The sequence below is a fragment of the Hippopotamus amphibius genome, chromosome 15, assembly GCF_030028045.1.
Source record: "Hippopotamus amphibius kiboko isolate mHipAmp2 chromosome 15, mHipAmp2.hap2, whole genome shotgun sequence".
NCBI lineage: Eukaryota > Metazoa > Chordata > Mammalia > Artiodactyla > Hippopotamidae > Hippopotamus > Hippopotamus amphibius.
This window is the reverse complement of record NC_080200.1, coordinates 7,500,942-7,519,214: the sequence shown is the minus strand read 5'-3', so window position 1 is coordinate 7,519,214 and position 18,273 is coordinate 7,500,942. Positions and strand designations below refer to the sequence as shown.

Below are 18,273 nucleotides of genomic sequence, written 5' to 3'. Positions count from 1 at the left end.
AAATGCAAAAAACAAAAAAAGAAACCCCAGCAACTGTACCTGAAGTCACTTGCTGGACTTCTCTGAGCCCCCATTGCTTTATGGGAACAATGTTAGCCACCTCCAAGGGCTGCTGTGGATAAACTGAGATGATGTGCATCAGTCAGGAAGGGCTGGCATGTGCTCAGTAACAAGCAGCCCCACAGTCACCACGGCATCCAACATCCTAGGTTTGCTTCTCACGCACACTGGTTATTGCATTGAGGGGAAGATGTGATGAATCATGTACTGGCTTTTATGCTTCTCTTTGGAAGTGACTTTGCTCACATTTTATTGGCCAAAGCAAGTCACATGGCCATCTCCAATGTCAATGGGGTGAAAAATATGATTGTCCCCTAGGGATCAGGACCAGCTGTTGTTACAATAATACATGATATGTGCAGTGGTTAGCACCATGTCTGGCACACAGTGGGTGCTCAACAAATGGGCACCACTATAGGAAGAGCTTAGGGGCTGCAATGGCTAACCTGCCACATGAATGGGAAAACGGAAACCCTCAGCTCTACCCTTGCCTGCCCCTCCCCCTGCTTTCCAGTTGGAGAAAACTGACAGCAGTGATTTTCAAAGAAGCATTTATTGACATTTCGGGCCCCGGCAGGGACAGAGAGTCAGTGGGTGCTAGAGGCTCCTGAGGCCCAGAGCGAGGCCTGCAAGATGAAGCCCATTGCTCAGGACGCAGCCCAGGTTGCAAATGGAGGACAGGCCATGGTAGCGGAAGAAGATCTGGCGGAGGGCACTGTACTTGGGGTCCTGCCCTCGCAGCTGGCGGTAGGGGTCCGAGCCCTGGTGGCTGCCCGGCACCTCCCCGCCCAGGCCCCGCTCCTTTTCCATGGTCTGTAGGGCCCACAGAGCAGCTGTGGTGCGGGGCTCCAGCCAGCGGGCGTTGATGGTGGCCAGTGTGAGGCTCAGGAGCAGCAGGCAGAGCTGGTGGGGCGGCGGGAGGATAAGGTGAGCCACGCCTGGGAGGCAGGAGGGGATCTAGGGAGGATCCTTCTGCATCCTCAAAGCCCGGAGGGGAATGGGCCACAGGATTAGGGTCAAAGTTGGGCCTCCCCCCTCCATCCTCAAACCCAAACAGAGCTCCACCTCTCATAGCCTGAAACCTGCAGCCCCTAAGGAAAGGCTCCACTGCTGTCTCCTCTCTCTCCCGCCAACCTCCCTAGCCTCCTCTCCTCTGATACCCTGACTGGAACTTTCCAGAACACAGCCTGTCTCCTACTCTCCTCTGTTCCCCCAAACTGAGGGTATCTCAGGGCGAAGTCTCTCTTCCCTGAATTGGGAAAGGGCACCGTAACTGTCCCCTCATTTCCCCAAAATAGAGAGCTTAAGACAGGGCCCATCTCCTTTGTGGCCCCCAGCCTAGACCCTAGAAGCTGACAATAGGCCCCCAGGGAGTGGATTACAAGTCCTTGAAGTTCATTACCCATAATTCCTCCTGTATCTGCGGGATTATTGAAACCCCTGTCAGCCCTCACCTGCCCACATCTGAGGGGCAGAATGGGGGCGGGGGGAGGGCCGGACAGAGAAATATGAGATGCAGAGATAGTTCCTTGCCTTGTGGCTGGGAAAGATCGTGTGGATGGGGGTGGGGGACTGTAAATTCCCAGTCAGGCTGGTTTTTAAACAATAAGCTGGGGTCAGTGCCCCAGCCCAGCTGAGTCACCACAGCTTGGCTGCAGGCCCAGCCAGGGGGAGGAGAGGGAGCAAGAGCCAGCAGAGAGACATTGGGGAATAGACAGGGCTGCTGGGGATGGTTGTACAGGCTGTGCACTGCTCAAGGGTATCCAAAGCCCAGCTTTGTATCCACCAGGAAGAAGGGGCAGTTTGGGGGGTTTTGTTTCAGGTCTCACAAAGGTGTAGCCATAAGTGCTCAGTGTGGTCCTGGGAAGGAATCTTTAGAGGGTAGTGGAGCACAAGCCTGCATACCTGGCTGGCCTCCCAGAATGTGAGCTGAGCCCAGGAACGCTGTGAGGCCAAGATGCAGAGGTTGACGAAGGTACAGCCCATGGAGATGTGAAAGTAGAAAGGGAAGAGTTTACTCTGCACCAGGCCGAAGGTATGTCGGGGAAGGCCTCGGAAGAGCAGGAAGCCTGTGGGGTGCAGGGGACCACATACTTATTAGGACACTTCCAGGTCCCCCTCTCATCACTGTCCCCACCCTGGGCACCCATTATGTCCAGGCCGAGGGTCCCTACCTGAGACGAAGGTCACCCACATTTGCATGCCCCAGGCCCCTGACAAGACCAGCAGATGGACCACCTTAGTCAGGCTTCCCGGGTTCCCGCCTTCCTCCATCTTGCAGGCCTGGGAAGGAGGCACCAGGTGGCTCAGAGCTTTACCTTTGCCCCGTGGCCTTCAGACCCTGTGAGCCTGAGCAAGGCCAGGGTCATGGTCTATCTAGCAGAGATCCAGGGATAGTAGCCCAGGAGTGGGGGTGGGGAGGACCCATAGCACTTCTATGACAGCCCCCAACTCCATCTCTCTAAATGTCAGCCCTCAAGATCTTAGGCTCTCTGGACCCCAACATCCATGCCACCTCTGAGACCCCCAAACTTCAGCCCCAGCAGCTCAAGCTCGCAGCCCTAGATTTTCAGAGATCACCCCAGTGACTCCCAAATATCACCCCAGGGACCCAGTTCTAACATCAAAGACCACTCCTTTTACGACGGGATCCCATATATCACTATGAAGATTCTCAGAGGACCTCCCCGAGACGCCATCTAATCCTGGGAAACCCCAAATCTCATCCCGAGGACACCGACCCCACCACTGGACCCGGACCTCGACCTGCAGCACCCAGGAGTCCGAGGCCGAATCTAGGGGGTCAGGTGGGCTGGGCTCGGTACCTCACTCCCGCGCTCCGGGGTGGCCTGCGTACCTCCTCCGCCACCTCCCCTCGTGGGACCAAGATTTCCTAGCAAAGCCAGAAGCCAATCGGATCGGAGATCTGTACCTCCTGTACCGCCCTCTTAGATGTTGACTAATCGGTGAACGGAAACCAGCCTAGAATCCCGCCCACTTATCAGGCTTTCATGCAGTTACACTGCAGCTCCTAAGAGCTGCGGAAGCGGAAAGGAGCCAATAAGGGCCTTCGGCTGCGTCGGCGGGGGCGGAGCTAAAATGCCAGCCACACCCCTCTCTGTGACTCTACCTTTGGGCTCCGCGCGTTTTAATGGGATGGTGTCCCCACAGGATCAAATTTCAGCGTCACAGCTGGGGACTGGCTTCGCGGTCCCTGATGGGAGAACATGAGCAGGTGGTATGTGGTAGGTGGGGGTGGAAGCGGGGCGGGAGCCTGGCGGGCGCAGAATTCAAGGCCCCGGGGGTGAGGCCCAGGCAAATGACCCGCCCCCTTCCTCCAAGAATTCTATCAGGAGGGACTGAGGGAGAAACAGGTGATGTGGGAGGGGGCGGGGGCTCGACTGGGGGCCTGCCTGCAGCTGACACTCAGAAGTGCATCTTGCCTTTCCCTCTCCAAGTCTCCCAGGGCTCCTGTGATTCCCAGGTACCAAGTCCTCAGTGTGATGTTCAAGGACAAACACTGAGCTTCCCACTACTGTATATCAGGCAGTGGCATGGATTGATTTACTTAATCACAACAACCCAGTAAGGTGGATAGTATGACATCCCATTTTTATAGTTGGGGACAATGAGGCTTGGAGAGGTTTAGTAACTCTTACAACATCACACAGCTGGGAAGGGGCAAAGCTAGGATTTGAATATGGGCCACCTAGCTGGAGAGTCTCCTTGCTTAATCATCCTGCTGTACTGCCCTGGAAGTGAGGACCTCCCTGAGGCAGTGACTTTTGAAGTGGTAGCTAGAACATTTCAGGCAGAATAATAACTCCTACATCACAGGGAAGCTGTGAAGACCCAGTGAGGGCTTAGGGTGGTGCTCAGTACTCAGCAAGATGCTCAGAAAATATGAGCTTAAAAAGGGATTAAGGAAGATTTCATAGAGGCGATGCTGAGTACGGTTTTGAAGGGTATATATGAGTCTTCCAGGAGGACTGGGCTAAGGGAAGGATACAGAGGGCCCAGCAAGGACAAAAAAAGAGAAAGGCGTATGCTGTTGTCTTTCTGGCTGAGTGTGACCCATGGCAAGATGCTCTTTACCTGGAAGTTTTTCCAGACAGACCTCCCCCAGGTTTCTCCAGCTGTGACAGCCCTGACTACACTGGAAGGGCAGGGGGTGTGGATGTGAGATCCAGAACTGAGTTCTTTCCTGTCCCCAGCCTCAGCTGGGCCCCCATTCAGCTAACATTTATTAAATAGATATGCTCTGCCTCTCCTGCTCACATTCTATGGCTCCCATTTACTTGGGGAGCCAGTTCCCAACTCCCCTGCTTTGCTTCCCCTGCCTTGCTTGAGCTGCCTGGCTAACCTGCTGCTTCCTCCTGGACCCTGCCTCCAGCCACCCTGACTTTACCAGCAAAGAGCACCTAATTCCAGACCTCCAAGCTTTTGCACATGCTGTTTCCTGCCACGGATGTCCTTCCTTTAGGGCCCAATGTTAAGACCTTTTTTTTTCTTTTAGGTTCATCTCAGACCTCACTTCCTCCTGTGGGATCTTCTGGGTCCTTCTCACTGCCTAGCCCAATCCCTGGGCCTGGGATCATCTTTCACCCAGCTTTGGCCTCTCTTATAAATAAGAGGCTTGTGTTCAGGGCTGAGGCTTCTCTGGGGTGTCAGGGAGGGTGTGGGAGTCTCAGGACCTGGGAGCTGGTCTCAGTGCAACCCTCTGTCCCCCCTACTCAAAGCAACCCTCTTCTGGCCGGCCTACCCCTGGACCCTGATTACTCTGTGCCTTGCCACTGCTCACTTCCCTCACCCTCCAACGTGTGTTTGGCTGCTAACGAGAAGTGTGACAAGTGCTGTGGTTCGTTGAGGGGCTGCCCTGGGCCTGGGGAGCAGGAGGGGCTGGAGTGCTCTGGGCTTGCTGTCAGGAAACCTTCACCACACACCCCCCACCCCCCACCCCCAGGCCTTTCCTCAGAAAAGACCTTGGCATATACATTTCACTGGTCCAGGACTCCAGATCCAGAGATCTTGCAGCCAGCTCAACCTGAAAATATAGAGACGATTGGAGCCTGGAGGCCAGGGAGAGACTCGGGGCCTCGATCGCATGGGTCTCCCCTGCTCCCCAGCTCAGACTCACAGGAGCACTGTAATGACCAGGACCTTCCGAAGAGGCATCACAGCAACACTAAGGTCATCCTCCCCTGGGAAACCTCTTTAGGGAGGGGGCTGTAGGGGCAGAGAGTCCTCCTCGAGACCCCTCATAACTTGTGTCTTCAGCACCTAGAACAGCGCCCAGTGGTCGGCAGCCTGCGCTAAAAACGTCTTGAATGAATAGAACGCATGTGTGACTGCGTGTCTTGATGAGGTCCTGTCTGTGATTGTCTCTGGGTGTGACAGCCTGTGTGTCTGTGGTTGTGTTTGTGTGTCTGAGATGGGCGTGAGTGCTTGCCCCGGTCTTACGACGTAGCGTGCATTGCTGTGTCTGAAGCTGTGTGTCTGTGGTTGTGTTTTGATGACCATGTGTGGTTGTGTGTCAGGGGATACTGGTGCTCCTTGCAGACATTGTTGATGCCATTTGGCCCTAAAGAGGAGGCCCATTACTTGAGCCCAAGCCAGAGACATCGCTCTGAAGGCCCGTGCTCTCAGGGGCAGCCCACAGGCCTGCCACACAAATGTACTTCTGAGCATGTTCAGGCTGGGGCAGAGGTGGGGGTGGGGGTGCATGCATGTGCCAGGAGGCAGCTTTGCCTGCACTTGGGGGTCTAGGAAACCCAGAACTCAGCAGACCCAAATCATGCCTAATCCACACACGCTGGGTTGGGATGAGTAAGGAGGCAGCCCAGGGATGAATTTCTACTGCCCTCATGTCCCCCTTCTCTAGAAGCCCTTGGAGACCAGCTCTTCCAAAGCCAGAGGTGAGAAGCTTCCCTCCCAACAAGACTGTGAGTGGAAGACCTGCCAGTTCCTACCTCCACCCTCTGCCCCAGCTTCAGTGGACCCCCGCCATTGCTGCCCACGCATGCCTGCCCTGCTGTCAGCTGACCCTTGCCCCTGGCCTTGTCCATCATCCCTGTCCCTGACCTTGACCCCTACTCCTGACTCTACCTCAGCCTATCCCAGCTTCTTACCTTGTCCCCTGCCTCAACCGTACACTGAGCCTCTACTGACCTCTGCCCTGACCTTGCCTCTGCCCCCACCCCTCCCAATCTCCACTGACCTTCACCTCTGCTCACAGTGAAGTCCACTGTGATGATTCCCGAATCCCAGAAGCTTCTTCGATGTGAACTGGAGTCACTCAAGTGTCAGCTACAGGCCCAGACCAAGGTGAGCCACCTCGGCCCTGCCCCCAGCAATTGCTCCCCGCCCCCTCTGCTCCACCCCTGCTCCCACCCCCAGGCCCTCTTCCTCCAGGCTTTCGAGTTCCTAAACCACTCAGTGACCATGTTGGAGAAGGAGAGCTGCCTGCAGCAAATCAAGATCCAACAGCTTGTAGGTGAGAACTGGCCAAGGGGCGAGGTAAGGCTGGAGGCTGGTCCTGTCAGGGTCAGCCGGGTCGGGCCAGGGTGAGAGAAGCTGGTTGTGTCTGGGTTCAGGGCCAGGGTCCAGTCCGGGTGAGGGCGAGCTGGGTTCAAAGCTGGGCTCAGGGTGTGAGTGGGGCTCAGGCAAGGTCCCATTATCTCCGCAGAGGTGCTGGGCCCCACGAGCCGCCAGGCAGACAAGGAGGGACTCAAGTGGGACGTGGAGGAAGGACGGCAGGAGCTATATGAGGCCCTGGCTAAGGGCCTGCAGGGGCTGCAGAAAACCCTGCGTGACAACCAGGAGGTGCAGCGGGCCCGTACCACCCGCTGTCTGCAGCTGCTGGCCCAAGAGATCCGGGACAGGTGGGTATTGCCAGGAAGGGAGGCCAGGTGGACTGGGGGAGATGGGAGGGGCCTGAGGAAGGGAGCTAGGGGGCTTTGGAAATCTTGGAGGACTAGAGGAGGGGATGGGGAGGCAGGAAGCAGTGGGGGTGTGTGGGAGACTGGAGGCCAGAAATAGGGGAGACGGGAGGTGGGATGGGAAGGGTGGCCTAGGAATCAGAAAGCTGGGAGGGTGGCATGGGAAGCTGGAGGGGAGGGGAGGTTGAGGGGGGCAGAGGGTGGGAGTATGGGAGGTCTAGTGGGGCAGAAGGTGGGGAGCTGGAAGCCAGGCAATGGAGAGCTGAGGGAATGGGAGGCTGGAAGTCAGAAGGAAAGGACGGGGGGCTAGGGAGGGGTGGGAGGTGGGGGAATAGTAGTAGGAGGGGACAGGTGAGTGGGCAGGTGGGGGGATGGGACAGAGCCTTGAGGATGGTAGTTGAACAGATGGAAACATGGGAGATGGAGGAAGCTTTGGGGAGGCAGGTGGGCAAATGGGAGGCTAGGAGGCCAGGAAATGGGAGGCCAGAGGCTGCACTGTCCCCTCAGCAAGAAGTTCCTATGGGAGGAGCTGGAGCTGGTGCGGGAGGAGGTGACCTACATTTATCAGAAGCTCCGTGAGTGCCCAAAGCCCACGGCCAGGAGGGTGAGGGGTCCTTCTGCAGCTCCAGTGCCCCCTGAGTCCCTTCCCCCTACAGAGGCACAGGAAGAGGAGATCACGGTGAACCTGGCGAACATCCAAAAGATGCAGAAGACACAGGTGAAGTGCCGCAAGGTGAGCAGAGAGGATGGGGACCTTGCGTGAGTTGGGGGTATGGGGATCTCTGCCGGCCTCCACCATCTGACTGGAGCCAGAAGGCCCGGGTTCAAATCTCAGCTCTGCTACTTACTGTTGTGTGACTGTGGGCAAGTCACTTCCCCTCTCTGGGCCTCAGTTTACTCATCTGTATAATGGGTGTACCAACACAGCCCTACCTGACCGAGTAGCCGCATTAACTGAGTGATAAGCGCTTTGAAGACAGCCTAGTATGTGATAAAGGCTATATTACACCTTTCACCACCACCATCATTATTATTGTTCTCCCATCTCCCCTGACTTCAGGTCCTGACCAAAATGAAGCAGCAGGGGTATGAGACATCCAATTGTCCAGAGACCAAGGAGTTGCCACCAGAAGGCAGTGGCTTCTGGAGGGATGACCTCCAGAAGGAGCTGGGTGACATATGGTGATGCCCAGCTCCCACTCTAACCTCTGACCCCCGACCCTCATCTGCCCTGCCCTCCTCTCAATCAGACCAAGCAGTGACCACCAGAACCTGGAACCCACCTGACTCCAGATCTGTCTCTCCTGCCAGGACTCATCTCTGCCCCTGCTCCCACCATGGCCCCGGTGCCCCAGCCCTGAGCAGTCTAGAGTCCCCCAGGGCCCCCAGATCCCCATTTCCCTACAGGTCTGCTGTCCACGTGCTGCAGAACTCCTTTGATGGCCTCAGCATATCCTCAGGGGGCCGCCCCAGGGCAGCGAGACTCAGGGGTGAGGGGGGTTGAGCAGCACTCCAGGGTGGTGGTGGCGGCGGGGTCATTCTCCAGCTTCACACATGGAGCTCATATTCAGAGGCTATATTTGGGGGTCACGTCTGTTGGGTCTTATTCTGGGGTCACATTAAATAATGTTCTGGGGTGACATTTAAGCATCCCTGGATGTTTCATCCAGGGATCACTCAGGGTCACTGTGATCTTTTTTAAGGGCCAGTGGGGTAAAATTCAGGGGTCATCGAGTTCATACTTTGGTGTTATGTTGGGTCACATTCAAGGGACCTGATCAAGGATCACATAATATCAAGGGCATTGGGCCCATATTCAGAGGCCACTCAAGAGTCACAATCGGGGTTCGTGCCAGAATTGCACCTGTCCCTCCTGCAGGCTATAAGGGGCACCGATGCCTGAGCCCTCCTGTCCCCTGCTGGGATTCAGACTCGAACTCAGACCAGGACCCTTCCCAGCCACTGCTCAGCAAGAGCCGCTCCTTCTCACCTGGTCTGTATCTCCCCCTGCCCCAACCTACCCTTCCCTTCCCCTCCTGGCCTGCCCTGGAATCCCACAGTATGGGCCCTCTCAACTCCCAGCCTGTGCATCTGCTCCCTGACCTCCAGCCCTGGGGTCCCCTGGACCAGGGCCAGGCTCTGACCCACGCTCTTTCTCCACAGCCTGAGCAGCCGGGACTGCTCTCCCTGAAGACCCCTCCAGCGAGAAAATAAACTAGCCGAGACCCTCCTCCAGCGGTGGACTCTTGCTTCTGCTGCTTCCTGTGCCTGAGCGTGACCCACACAATTTACTACGCAGTCTTGGGGAGGGTGTGGAGACCCCAGGGACTGTTTGGAACATGTGGGCCTAGGGTCAGGGGACAGTGTGAAGCTGGATTTAGTATATGTCAAGGTCAGGGGTCAGTCTGTCCAGATATGAGGCTCTGGCCAGACAGGCTCTTCCACGCTAACCCCCAGCCTTCCTTTCTGATGTGCCCGGGGCGATCTGCCCTGCTGTCCCTAGTGCCCAAGTGGGGACATTGAGGCCCAGAGAGGGAGGGTCTCGGCCCAGGGTCACGCTCTTACATCCCCCCCCCCCCACCTCTCAGCACCCACCAGGGTCCTCCCTCTCAACCTCCAACCTTCGTTGCCTCCCGAATCTATTCTAAAACGCCCCGCCCCCAAGAGCAACCGAGGCCCCACCCCGGATCACGCTAAAGAGACACCGCGAGGCCCCGCCTCACGGGTTATGCAAATGATGCTCCCGGAGGCCCCGCCCCTCGCTCCTCCACGGAGTCTGCGCGGCGCGGCGCGGCCCGGCCGGCCGACGGCGTCTCCGTCCCCATCCCTTCTTTTGCTCGCTGGCCGGCCGGCCGTCTGTCCGTCCCGCCGCGCCGGGGCCGTCTAGGTGGAGCCGGGGCTCAGGCGGCGGCACTCTAGACCCGGTGAGGGGGAGGGCCTTGGGGCGCCCCCTCTACACCGTCTCGCCGGCTTCCGATCCTCGGTCTGTCGGTCTGGCCAGGGTTCGGTTCCTGTGGGTCGGGTCCCCTGCGGGTCCAGCGCGGGGAGGGGGAGGGGAGGCTGCGATCTGAGGCTTGGGTATTGGGCTGGGGGAGGGGAGCATGGGGAGGGAACCCCGGTGTGGCCGACGGTGATTGTGTGGTTGTCGTTATGTGTCAGCGTGTGGCTGTATGACTGACTGTGTGGCTTCAGGGGTGTCTGTGTGACTGTGTCTCCTGTGGCTGTCATTGTGCGGCCGTCGCCGTGCGTATCACTCTGATGGTGAGTGTGTGGTGGCAGTGTTGTGGCCGTGTTACTGCTGTCACAGTGACTGTGTGGCTGTCTCGGTGTATGGTTGTGTGCCTGTGACTGTCCTTGTGTGGCTGCAGTTGTGTGTTCCTTCTGATGGTGTGTGGGGGGCCGTTATTGTGTTCCAGTATGTGGCTGTGATCATTTGCCTTTCTGGCGTGCCTCTGTGGGTAAGTCTGTGCCGGGGTCAATGGATGTGCCCTTGTGTGGCCATGTGGCCGTGGTTGTGGATGGCAGAGGGCTTTCCTGTGACTGTCAGAGTGGATGAGAGACTTAATGTATGTCATTCTGTGCCTCGTAATTGGGGGTGTGACGCTGTGACCAGTTCTGTGACCCCCCACCATTGTGTGTGGTGACTCTTCTTTTGATGTGGCTCTTAAGTGTGTTGGCAGCCTTGAGTCTGTCCCTGATGGTGGTGGAGTGAGGGCTCAAGTGGGGCTGTATGTGGGGCTGTGAGGTGTGTGAAGGACCTCCTGTTGTGTCCTAGTGACTGTGTGTGTGGGGGGGTTGTTTGATCTGTGTGGGTGTCTGTGACAGGCCGTGTGCACGCTGTGCTGTGAGTGTGCAGTTATGTGTGTAGTGGGTGTTGGGCACCTGTCTGAATGAGCGAGCCTGTCTTATTCACCACAAGGCTGGCACCCAGCACAGGGCCTAGGACCCAGCAGGCCTTGATTCTTGTTGGTGGGATGAACGAGTGCTGTGCGATGCCGTGTGTGTGTGTGTGTGTGTGTGTGTGTGTGTGTGTGTGGTGTTTGGAATGGAAGCTCTGGCTGAGTTGTGTGCTCTGGGGGTGCCAGCGTGTGTGTGTGTGTGTGTGTCTCTAGGAGGATGAGGGGGCCATGGCCAGGTGGGCATCTTGGGCATCTGGGCTCTCTGGTGACCCTCACCCCCACATGTCACATTGCAGAGCAAGCCACATGGATGGGGCACTGGACCCAGAGTGCCTACCCGTGCCTGCCTAGGCCTCAGTTTCCACATCTGTGCAATGGGGGTGACCATCCTTGCTCTGCTGGCCGCCAGGAGCGGCTGTGAGTGTGTGGGCGTGGCAGCAGCCTGCGGGAAGCCATAGGGCCCTTTTACAGGTGAGGTCAGTCTGGGGGAATGGGTCAAACAGCTGTGACTGCGTTGGTCTCTCAGTGCTGGGGACTGAGGTTAGACTCGGGGGGAGGGGGGAGCACATTGAGGGGAGATAGCCCTCTCGTGATACAGGGAGGCAGACGGGCTGGGAGGAGGGGGAAGGAGGGAGAGAGGGAGAGGCAGCTGGGAGAGAAGGAGGGCCTGGCCATCAGCCCAAACCAGTCAGGCACAGCCCATGGGGACAGGAGAGGGAGGCCCCTGTGGGCGATGGGGGAGGTGGTATAGTGAGGGGGGCCTGGTGGGGGTGGGTGACAGGGAACATGGGGTCTCCTGTCAAGCATGTGGGGAAAGAGTATGGGGTCTCCTAAAAACTAGTGGGCATAAGGACCCTTCTTTGAGGGGGAGGGGTCCCCATGAGCTGGAAAAGTCTGCTAAAGGCACAGGGGAGGGATCCCACATGCTAAGGAGGACAGACTCTCCTGAAAGGTATGGGGTCAGAATCTCCTGTGTAGGCTGTCGGGGGAGAAGGCCACTATACAGTCAGTGGGGACCCCAGCAGTGGCTGAGCTGAGCAGGTTGTGTCAGGGGAGGCCGGTGCCTCCAATGGGCAGGGGCAGAGGCAGAGGCAAGACTTGGATATGAGGAGGCGTAGCCAGAAGGCTCAGGGGGCGGAGCCAGGGCTACTTGGCTGTAGTCCGAGGGGCTAGGGATGGGGGCCAGGGTGTGGCCAGAAGACTCCAAGAGCAGGTGACCTGAGCCTCCCCCTAGCCCCCACCCTGGCCATTCCCTCCCTACCTCCACAGGCCCAGCCTTCACCATGGCGGGAGGGAGACCTCAGCTGAAGAGGAGTTTCTCCATCATCCCCTGCTTTGTCTTCGTGGAGGTGAGAAGCACAGTACCTCCCCTGGCCAGACCCTCAAGTGGGAGGAGGCACCTTCAGAAGTGGCAATCCTGGGGTTCACCCCAGCTCTGCCCATCCTTACTGTGGGACTCTGGGCACCTCTCATATCCTCCCAAGCCTCAGTTTCCTCATCTGTCAAATGGGCGTAATTAGAGTCCCTCTCTCCTAAAACTGGTATGAAAGTAAAATGGATTAATTCATGGAAGAGGTTTAGTATGACGCCCTGCCCACAACAAGAGTTACACCTATGGTAGCTGCTAGTATTTCTATCTGTAGTATTCTTTCTTTCTCTGTTGGTCTGTCCGTCCACTACCCACTGTCTCTCTCTCTTTCTCTCTCTTTGAGCCCTGGCCCTATCCTCGCTCCCTCTTCCCAGTCCCATCTCCTCTCTTCTCTTCATCTCTCTCTATCTCTCTCCCCTTTGTCTCTGTCTCCATCTCTGTGGCCCAGCTCAGGCCTGACCCTCTCTCTTCTCTCTCCATCTCTCTCCCCTCCCTGGCTGGGCGGCAGTCGGTGCTACTGGGTATCGTGGTCCTGCTTGCTTACCGCCTGGAGTTCACAGACACCTTCCCCGTGCACACCCAGGGATTCTTCTGCTATGACAGTACCTATGCCAAGCCCTACCCAGGGCCTGAGGCTGCCAGCAGAGCACCCCCGGCCCTCATCTACGCCCTGGTCACCGCTGGGCCCACCCTCACGGTGAGACTGGGGGGAATTTGGCTCAGACTGCAGGAAGGACCTTCCAGGAGGCAGGAGGGCCAGCTGGAGGCGGGTGGAGGGCTGGGCTTGAAGGCCAGGAAGACCACGCCTTGGTCTTGCCCACAGATCCTGCTTGGGGAGCTGGCGCGCGCCTTTTTCCCTGCACCACCCTCAGCCATCCCCGTCATTGGGGAGAGAACCATCGTGTCTGGGGCCTGCTGCCGATTCAGCCCCCCGCTGCGGAGGCTGGTCCGCTTCCTGGGTGAGTGACTCGGTCAGGGGTCAGCCATGCAAAAGGGACGTGAGCCAGGCTTAGCCATAGTAAGAATTCCTGGGGGGAAAAGGCCTAGAATTGCCATGATGGTGACTTCATGGGGAAAGAGGGATTTGGACTGAGGTCAGGCACAGTGGAGGTTCTAGTGACCTGGGTGGGGCCTAAGCCAACCGTGATGGCAACTATAAGAGAAGGGCCCCAAATTGCCACAAGGAGGGTCTCGGGCAGAAAAAGCACAGGACAAACACCAGGGGCCCCTGGGGGCAAGGAGATGAGGATGCTGGCTGTGCTTTGAATATGGTCCCAGCCACAACTGTTGGCCTTGGGGTGGGAGGGAGGGCAGAGCTTATCCAAAATGGTGGTCCCTGTGGCAGAGGGCTGGAGATCTAGCTCTGGCTGAGTGGTGCTCCGGGAGAAAAGTGATGCACTCAGTAACAGCGAGTCCTGGGGCAGGTGTAGGAGGCCCAGAGGTGCCGTCACGGTGGTCCTAGGAGGTCCCTGGCATAGGCCCAATCCTGATGTAATGCTGTTGAGGGGGTCCCAGGCCATCAATAATGGATTCCAGAGGAGGGCCCACTCCTGGCATGGTGGTAATTCCAGAAGGACAGAAGCCAGAGGCCCAGAATGCCGTCACAGTGGTCCCAAGGGAAGAGGAACATGGCCCAGCTATTATGGGGTATGGTGTTGGGGGAGTCCCAGGTGTGCTTTAATGTCAGTCACGAGAACAAGGAGACAGGGGCCTATATGAACCATAAGGGGGCTCAGAGGAGGACAGCCGCTGGGCCCTGGCATGAACCCTCTCTCCCACCCTGCCCCAGGGGTCTACTCTTTCGGCCTCTTCACCACGACCATCTTCGCCAACGCCGGGCAGGTGGTGACCGGCAACCCCACGCCACATTTCCTGTCCGTGTGCCGCCCCAACTACACGGCCCTGGGCTGCCCACCACCCTCACCGGACCGGCCAGGGCCTGACCGTTTTGTCACCGACCAGGGTGCCTGTGCTGGCAGCCCCAACCTGGTGGCCGCTGCGCGCCGCGCCTTCCCTTGCAAGGACGCGGCCCTTTGCGCCTATGCGGTCACCTACACAGCGGTGAGCCCGGAAATGGGGGCAGTAGGGGGGCGGCCAGCGGGCTGGAGACCCTCTGGGCAGGAGCCTCCAATCCCTCCCCAGTGAGGCCCTGCTCCACTGTGACACCACCCCAGGGGCAGAGGCTCTCACTCCTCCCCTTGGACTCTGGCCACGCCCCCAGCCTGAGTCTATAGCTGTGTTCTTGACTGCGCCCCTCGGTGTCTGGCCACGCCTCCTGACCCACTAATGCCACACCCATAGGAGGCTATTGGCTCAGCCCCCTGAAGCCTAGCCAAGTTCCCGTGATGCTACAGGTCCTGGATATTGGCTGGATGATTCGGTAGTGGGCTTTCAGCTCCATCCTCTGGAGCCCTTGCCCTCTAGGTTGTCCTCTCTATTGGCCTGGCCACACTCCTGAATTGATTTCACTGGAACTTCCTGACTCTGTCTCCTGCCTTTCCCTGGTCTCACCCCCTTTGCTTTGACTCCTTTTTCTGGTGTTGGGGACTATGCTTGGAGACTCCACCTCCTGGAACTCCTGGACCTGTCACTTGGGCCCTTACTCCACCCTCTGATTTTGTGGCCATACCCTAAACCAGCAAGCCTCTTTCCCCATCTGTGACTGGTCCCCCAGAGACCTGAGACCCAGAAGCTATCCACTTCTATTTGGTGTTCAGGCTACACCACCATCCCTGCAAAGGCCCACTGGGGGTCCATGACTCCATCCCCTGAACTCCTGTCCCCCTGCCTCTGTCCTGGAGCCCCTGGCCGGTGCCTCTAGCCCCATTGCGGAGTCTCAAGATTCTGGCCACACCCCATCCCTGAATGCAGTGTCTGCTTGGGTTTGGGAACGGCTACGGCCATGTGTTCTCTGACCCATCCGGCTCCCGCAGATGTACGTGACGCTCGTGTTCCGCGTGAAGGGCTCCCGCCTGGTCAAACCCTCACTCTGCCTGGCCCTGCTGTGCCCCGCCTTCCTGGTGGGCGTGGTCCGCGTGGCCGAGTACCGCAACCACTGGTCGGATGTGCTGGCCGGCTTCCTAACAGGGGCGGCAATCGCCACCTTTCTGGTGAGCCCCCTTGCCATCCATCCCTGACCCAAGAGGCAGGACTGCATGATGGGGCAGGGTGTGGACTGTGTGTGACCTTGGGCAAGTTCCTTAATCTTACCCAGCTTGGACATTCTCATCTGTGAAGTGGGATAACGGGACTAGGACCAAAGTAAAGCGAGTGAGGCACTCGCTTTGATCACAAAATTTAAGGAGGTGCCAAAACACTCAGTAATCAAGATAAATAATATTTTCATGAAACATTTTTAAAAATCAAAATCAGTGCCAAACCCCATAACGTCCAAAATATCAAAGATGTAAATAAGGTCAGGATCAGATCCTGCTCTTACACAACTCGCCCTTACTTGCCTCCCTGTGTGGAATAAGTGATGATAGTATCTATCTCAAAGTAAAGTGGAAAGAACAGTGTTTGGCACATAGTAAGCACCATAAAAGTGCCAGCTGTTTTCGAATTCCTGAGCCTCAGTTTCCTTATCTGAAAAATGGGGACAGTATTTACCTTATTGGCCTCAGGCCTCGTCATGCCCCTCTCCCTCTGTCACAGGTCACCTGTGTCGTGCACAACTTCCAGAGCCGGCCACCCTCTGGCCGAAGGCTCTCCCCTTGGGAGGACCTGGGCCAAGCCCCCACCATGGACAGCCCCCTCGAAAAGTTAAGTGTGGCCCAGGTAAGGGGGGCCGGGGACTGCTCCCGGCTGGAGAGGGTGGTGGGTGGAGGGGGACCAAGGAGGCAGGAAGTCAGGCAGGCGGTGGGAGTCTGAGGGCCATGGAGAGGTAAAGGGATCGGTCATCTCTGTGGACCTAGGTCCTGGGGGGACTGTCCCACAGGATGGAAGGGCATGCCCCCCTCTCCCTCCCAAGGGAACATGGTTAATCCTGAAAACTTGTTGTCTTTTCCATTGGGCTCCCTGGCCGATGAGCCCCCTGTGGCTGTGGCCAGCGGGGCCCAGGGGGCCGCTAGCCCCGTCCCTCTGCCTCTTTGTCTCAGGAACCCGAGGCCTGCAGGCCGCATTCGACACCGGCACGGCTCGCCCCATCCAGTGAGTGTCGAGGGAGTGGGAGGATAAACGGGGGGACTTCCAGATGGCAGTCACTGCCACAGAGGTCTCGCCTGTGCTCCTATGACCCCTCCCAGGCTTTCTAACCCCCTGACTTCTGACCCCTAGAGCCGCCGAACTGCGCCCGCCGTGGCCACCTGATCCCCAGCTGCGTGTCCTCCAGGGCTCCGGCCATGTGTTCATCACCCCGTGTGCCCCGCCCTCGACTGAGGTCTGAGCCGACGCCCCTGCCTCTGCCCCTGCCCCTGCCGGCACCAACCCCCAGCCAGGGCCCCTCACCCTCCTCCCCTGGGCCTGGGGGGCCGGGCGGGGGTGGTGGCCGTGGCCGGAAGCTGCTGCTGCCCACACCCCTGCTGCGGGACCTGTACACCCTTAGTGGACTCTATCCCTCCCCCTTCCACCGGGACAACTTCAGCCCTTACTTGTTTGCCAGCCGTGACCACCTGCTGTGAGGCCCGACACCCACCCAGGATCTGCCCGGTCCCCATTTCTTCCCTGCCACGCGTGTGTGTGCGTGTGCCGTGTGAGTGCCAAAGCCCTTGTCCCCAAATCAGTCAGGCCCAGACATCAGAGGATGGCTGGAAGGACATCCAGGGGACCCCCGCCTCTCTTGCCCTCTGGGACATCCAAGTGGGCATAATTGGGAGGTGGGTCCTTGCCTCCTCGGATTGCCCTCTTAAGGGCCAAAGCCTGACCCCATTGGCCATTGTCCAGCCAATGGGAGTCTCCCCCCCAGTTCTCAGAATTCTAGCCAAAACAAGTTTACTCCAGCGAATGGGAGCCTCCCCATCATTTCTTAGAATCCTCTGGCAAGAGGAAAACTCTAGCCAGTGTTCAGCGTCTGAACAACGAATAGGAGTCCTTGGTTCTCAGAATTTCTAGGGTGGGTGGGTATGATTCCATTCAGTGGGGGACCGCCCATGTCTAAGCCTGTGCAAAGGAGAGGAGGGAGATGGGGGTCACAGTTTGTCATTGGGTCCCCTCTCCTCAGAATCAGAGAGTCCAACTGGAGGGTGGGGGGCAGGCTCCCCCGTGGCAGGGTCCTTGGGGTATCCCTTCCTCTCCCAGCCCCTCCCCCACGTGCAATTTCTCACCCAGTCCCTCCTAACTCCCAACTTATGCAGGGCTTGCCCCAGTTCAGAGGTTTTGGGGTTCAGGGTGCTGCATCCCTCCTTGCCTGTGCCCAGGTCACCTCAAACCCTTCTGTTATTTACTAGGGCTGTGGGGAAGGAGTTTTTTTCTTAGAACTCACCCCTGTTCTTCATACTGCCCCCCATGCCCCAGCCTCATGCAGCTGTGCCGTCACAGGGGCATGGGTGGAGCAAAGAGGGCTCCCCTCCCCAGGCAGCCAGAGGCAGTGGGCAGGGGAGACACTGCCCCCCTTTTCTGCCCCCTCTTCATCTTTAATAAAGACCTGTTTGTAACAGAAATTGGGCCACCTGCCTTCCTCCCCCAGCTGGCAGGGTGTGGAGGACTTTAATTTGGGGTCTAGGTGTCAGTGAGGCTGGATGTGAGTGTATTGTCACAGGGCGATTGTGGACAGAAGCATGGGGCCCTGGAGTCTGTGGTTTGGCTTTAAATCCAGGCTCAGCATTTCCTGGTTGCGTGGCCTCTGGAAAGTTAATTAACCTCTCTGTGCCCTTGTTTCTTCATCTGGCAAATTCAAACAGCCCTACAAGCCACATGTAAGGCACACAAACACACTATGAGGGGCCTTATATGACTGTCTTCCCCAGGTGGCTAGCCTGTTTCTGACCATGGCCAGGGTGCAGAGGACACAGGGAATAGGGTGAGGGGACCCTAAGGGTCCTAATAGAAGAGGACGTTGAGGGCAATGGGA

The 18,273-nt window shown here is 57.9% G+C and overlaps 3 protein-coding genes across 13 annotated transcripts; 2 read left to right on the top strand and 1 right to left on the bottom strand.

Annotated features, from left to right (window-relative positions):
* Nucleotides 1-594: 594 nt before the first annotated feature.
* Nucleotides 595-2,955, bottom strand: TMEM205 (transmembrane protein 205). Of its 3 annotated transcripts, none has more exons than XM_057708203.1 (4): nucleotides 2,886-2,955; nucleotides 2,235-2,343; nucleotides 1,966-2,129; nucleotides 595-963 (listed from the first exon to the last, which is right to left on the bottom strand). In XM_057708203.1, exons 2-4 carry the CDS (start codon nucleotides 2,332-2,334, stop codon nucleotides 658-660), a joined length of 570 nt encoding a protein of 189 aa, XP_057564186.1. In that variant the 5' UTR covers nucleotides 2,335-2,343; nucleotides 2,886-2,955; the 3' UTR covers nucleotides 595-657. The 3 variants fall into 3 exon arrangements, with proteins under 3 accessions (XP_057564186.1, XP_057564187.1, XP_057564188.1); XM_057708204.1 differs by having other exon boundaries at nucleotides 2,918-2,950; XM_057708205.1 differs by having other exon boundaries at nucleotides 2,821-2,902.
* Nucleotides 2,956-3,344: 389 nt separating this feature from the next.
* On the top strand, nucleotides 3,345-9,136 carry CCDC159 (coiled-coil domain containing 159). The gene is given in 12 exon segments (XM_057708190.1): nucleotides 3,345-4,918; nucleotides 5,024-5,250; nucleotides 5,942-5,975; nucleotides 6,296-6,384; nucleotides 6,472-6,553; nucleotides 6,746-6,941; nucleotides 7,506-7,573; nucleotides 7,655-7,731; nucleotides 8,059-8,180; nucleotides 8,406-8,488; nucleotides 8,878-9,023; nucleotides 9,026-9,136. Coding segments are annotated over 12 exon segments (1,608 nt in total). The 5' UTR covers nucleotides 3,345-4,509; the 3' UTR covers nucleotides 9,101-9,136.
* A 30-nt stretch (nucleotides 9,137-9,166) lies between these two features.
* PLPPR2 (phospholipid phosphatase related 2) lies at nucleotides 9,167-17,863 on the top strand. 9 transcript variants are annotated; one of them, XM_057708193.1, is made up of 10 exons: nucleotides 9,167-9,922; nucleotides 11,194-11,368; nucleotides 12,167-12,246; nucleotides 12,850-12,963; nucleotides 13,090-13,225; nucleotides 14,056-14,327; nucleotides 15,200-15,376; nucleotides 15,921-16,043; nucleotides 16,364-16,415; nucleotides 16,542-17,863. In XM_057708193.1, the coding sequence occupies exons 3-10, from the start codon at nucleotides 12,181-12,183 to the stop codon at nucleotides 16,883-16,885; spliced, it is 1,284 nt and encodes a 427-aa protein (XP_057564176.1). In that variant the 5' UTR covers nucleotides 9,167-9,922; nucleotides 11,194-11,368; nucleotides 12,167-12,180; the 3' UTR covers nucleotides 16,886-17,863. The 9 variants fall into 9 exon arrangements, with proteins under 9 accessions (XP_057564176.1, XP_057564174.1, XP_057564177.1 ...); XM_057708191.1 differs by having other exon boundaries at nucleotides 12,775-12,963; XM_057708194.1 differs by having other exon boundaries at nucleotides 11,194-11,373.
* Nucleotides 17,864-18,273: the final 410 nt, after the last annotated feature.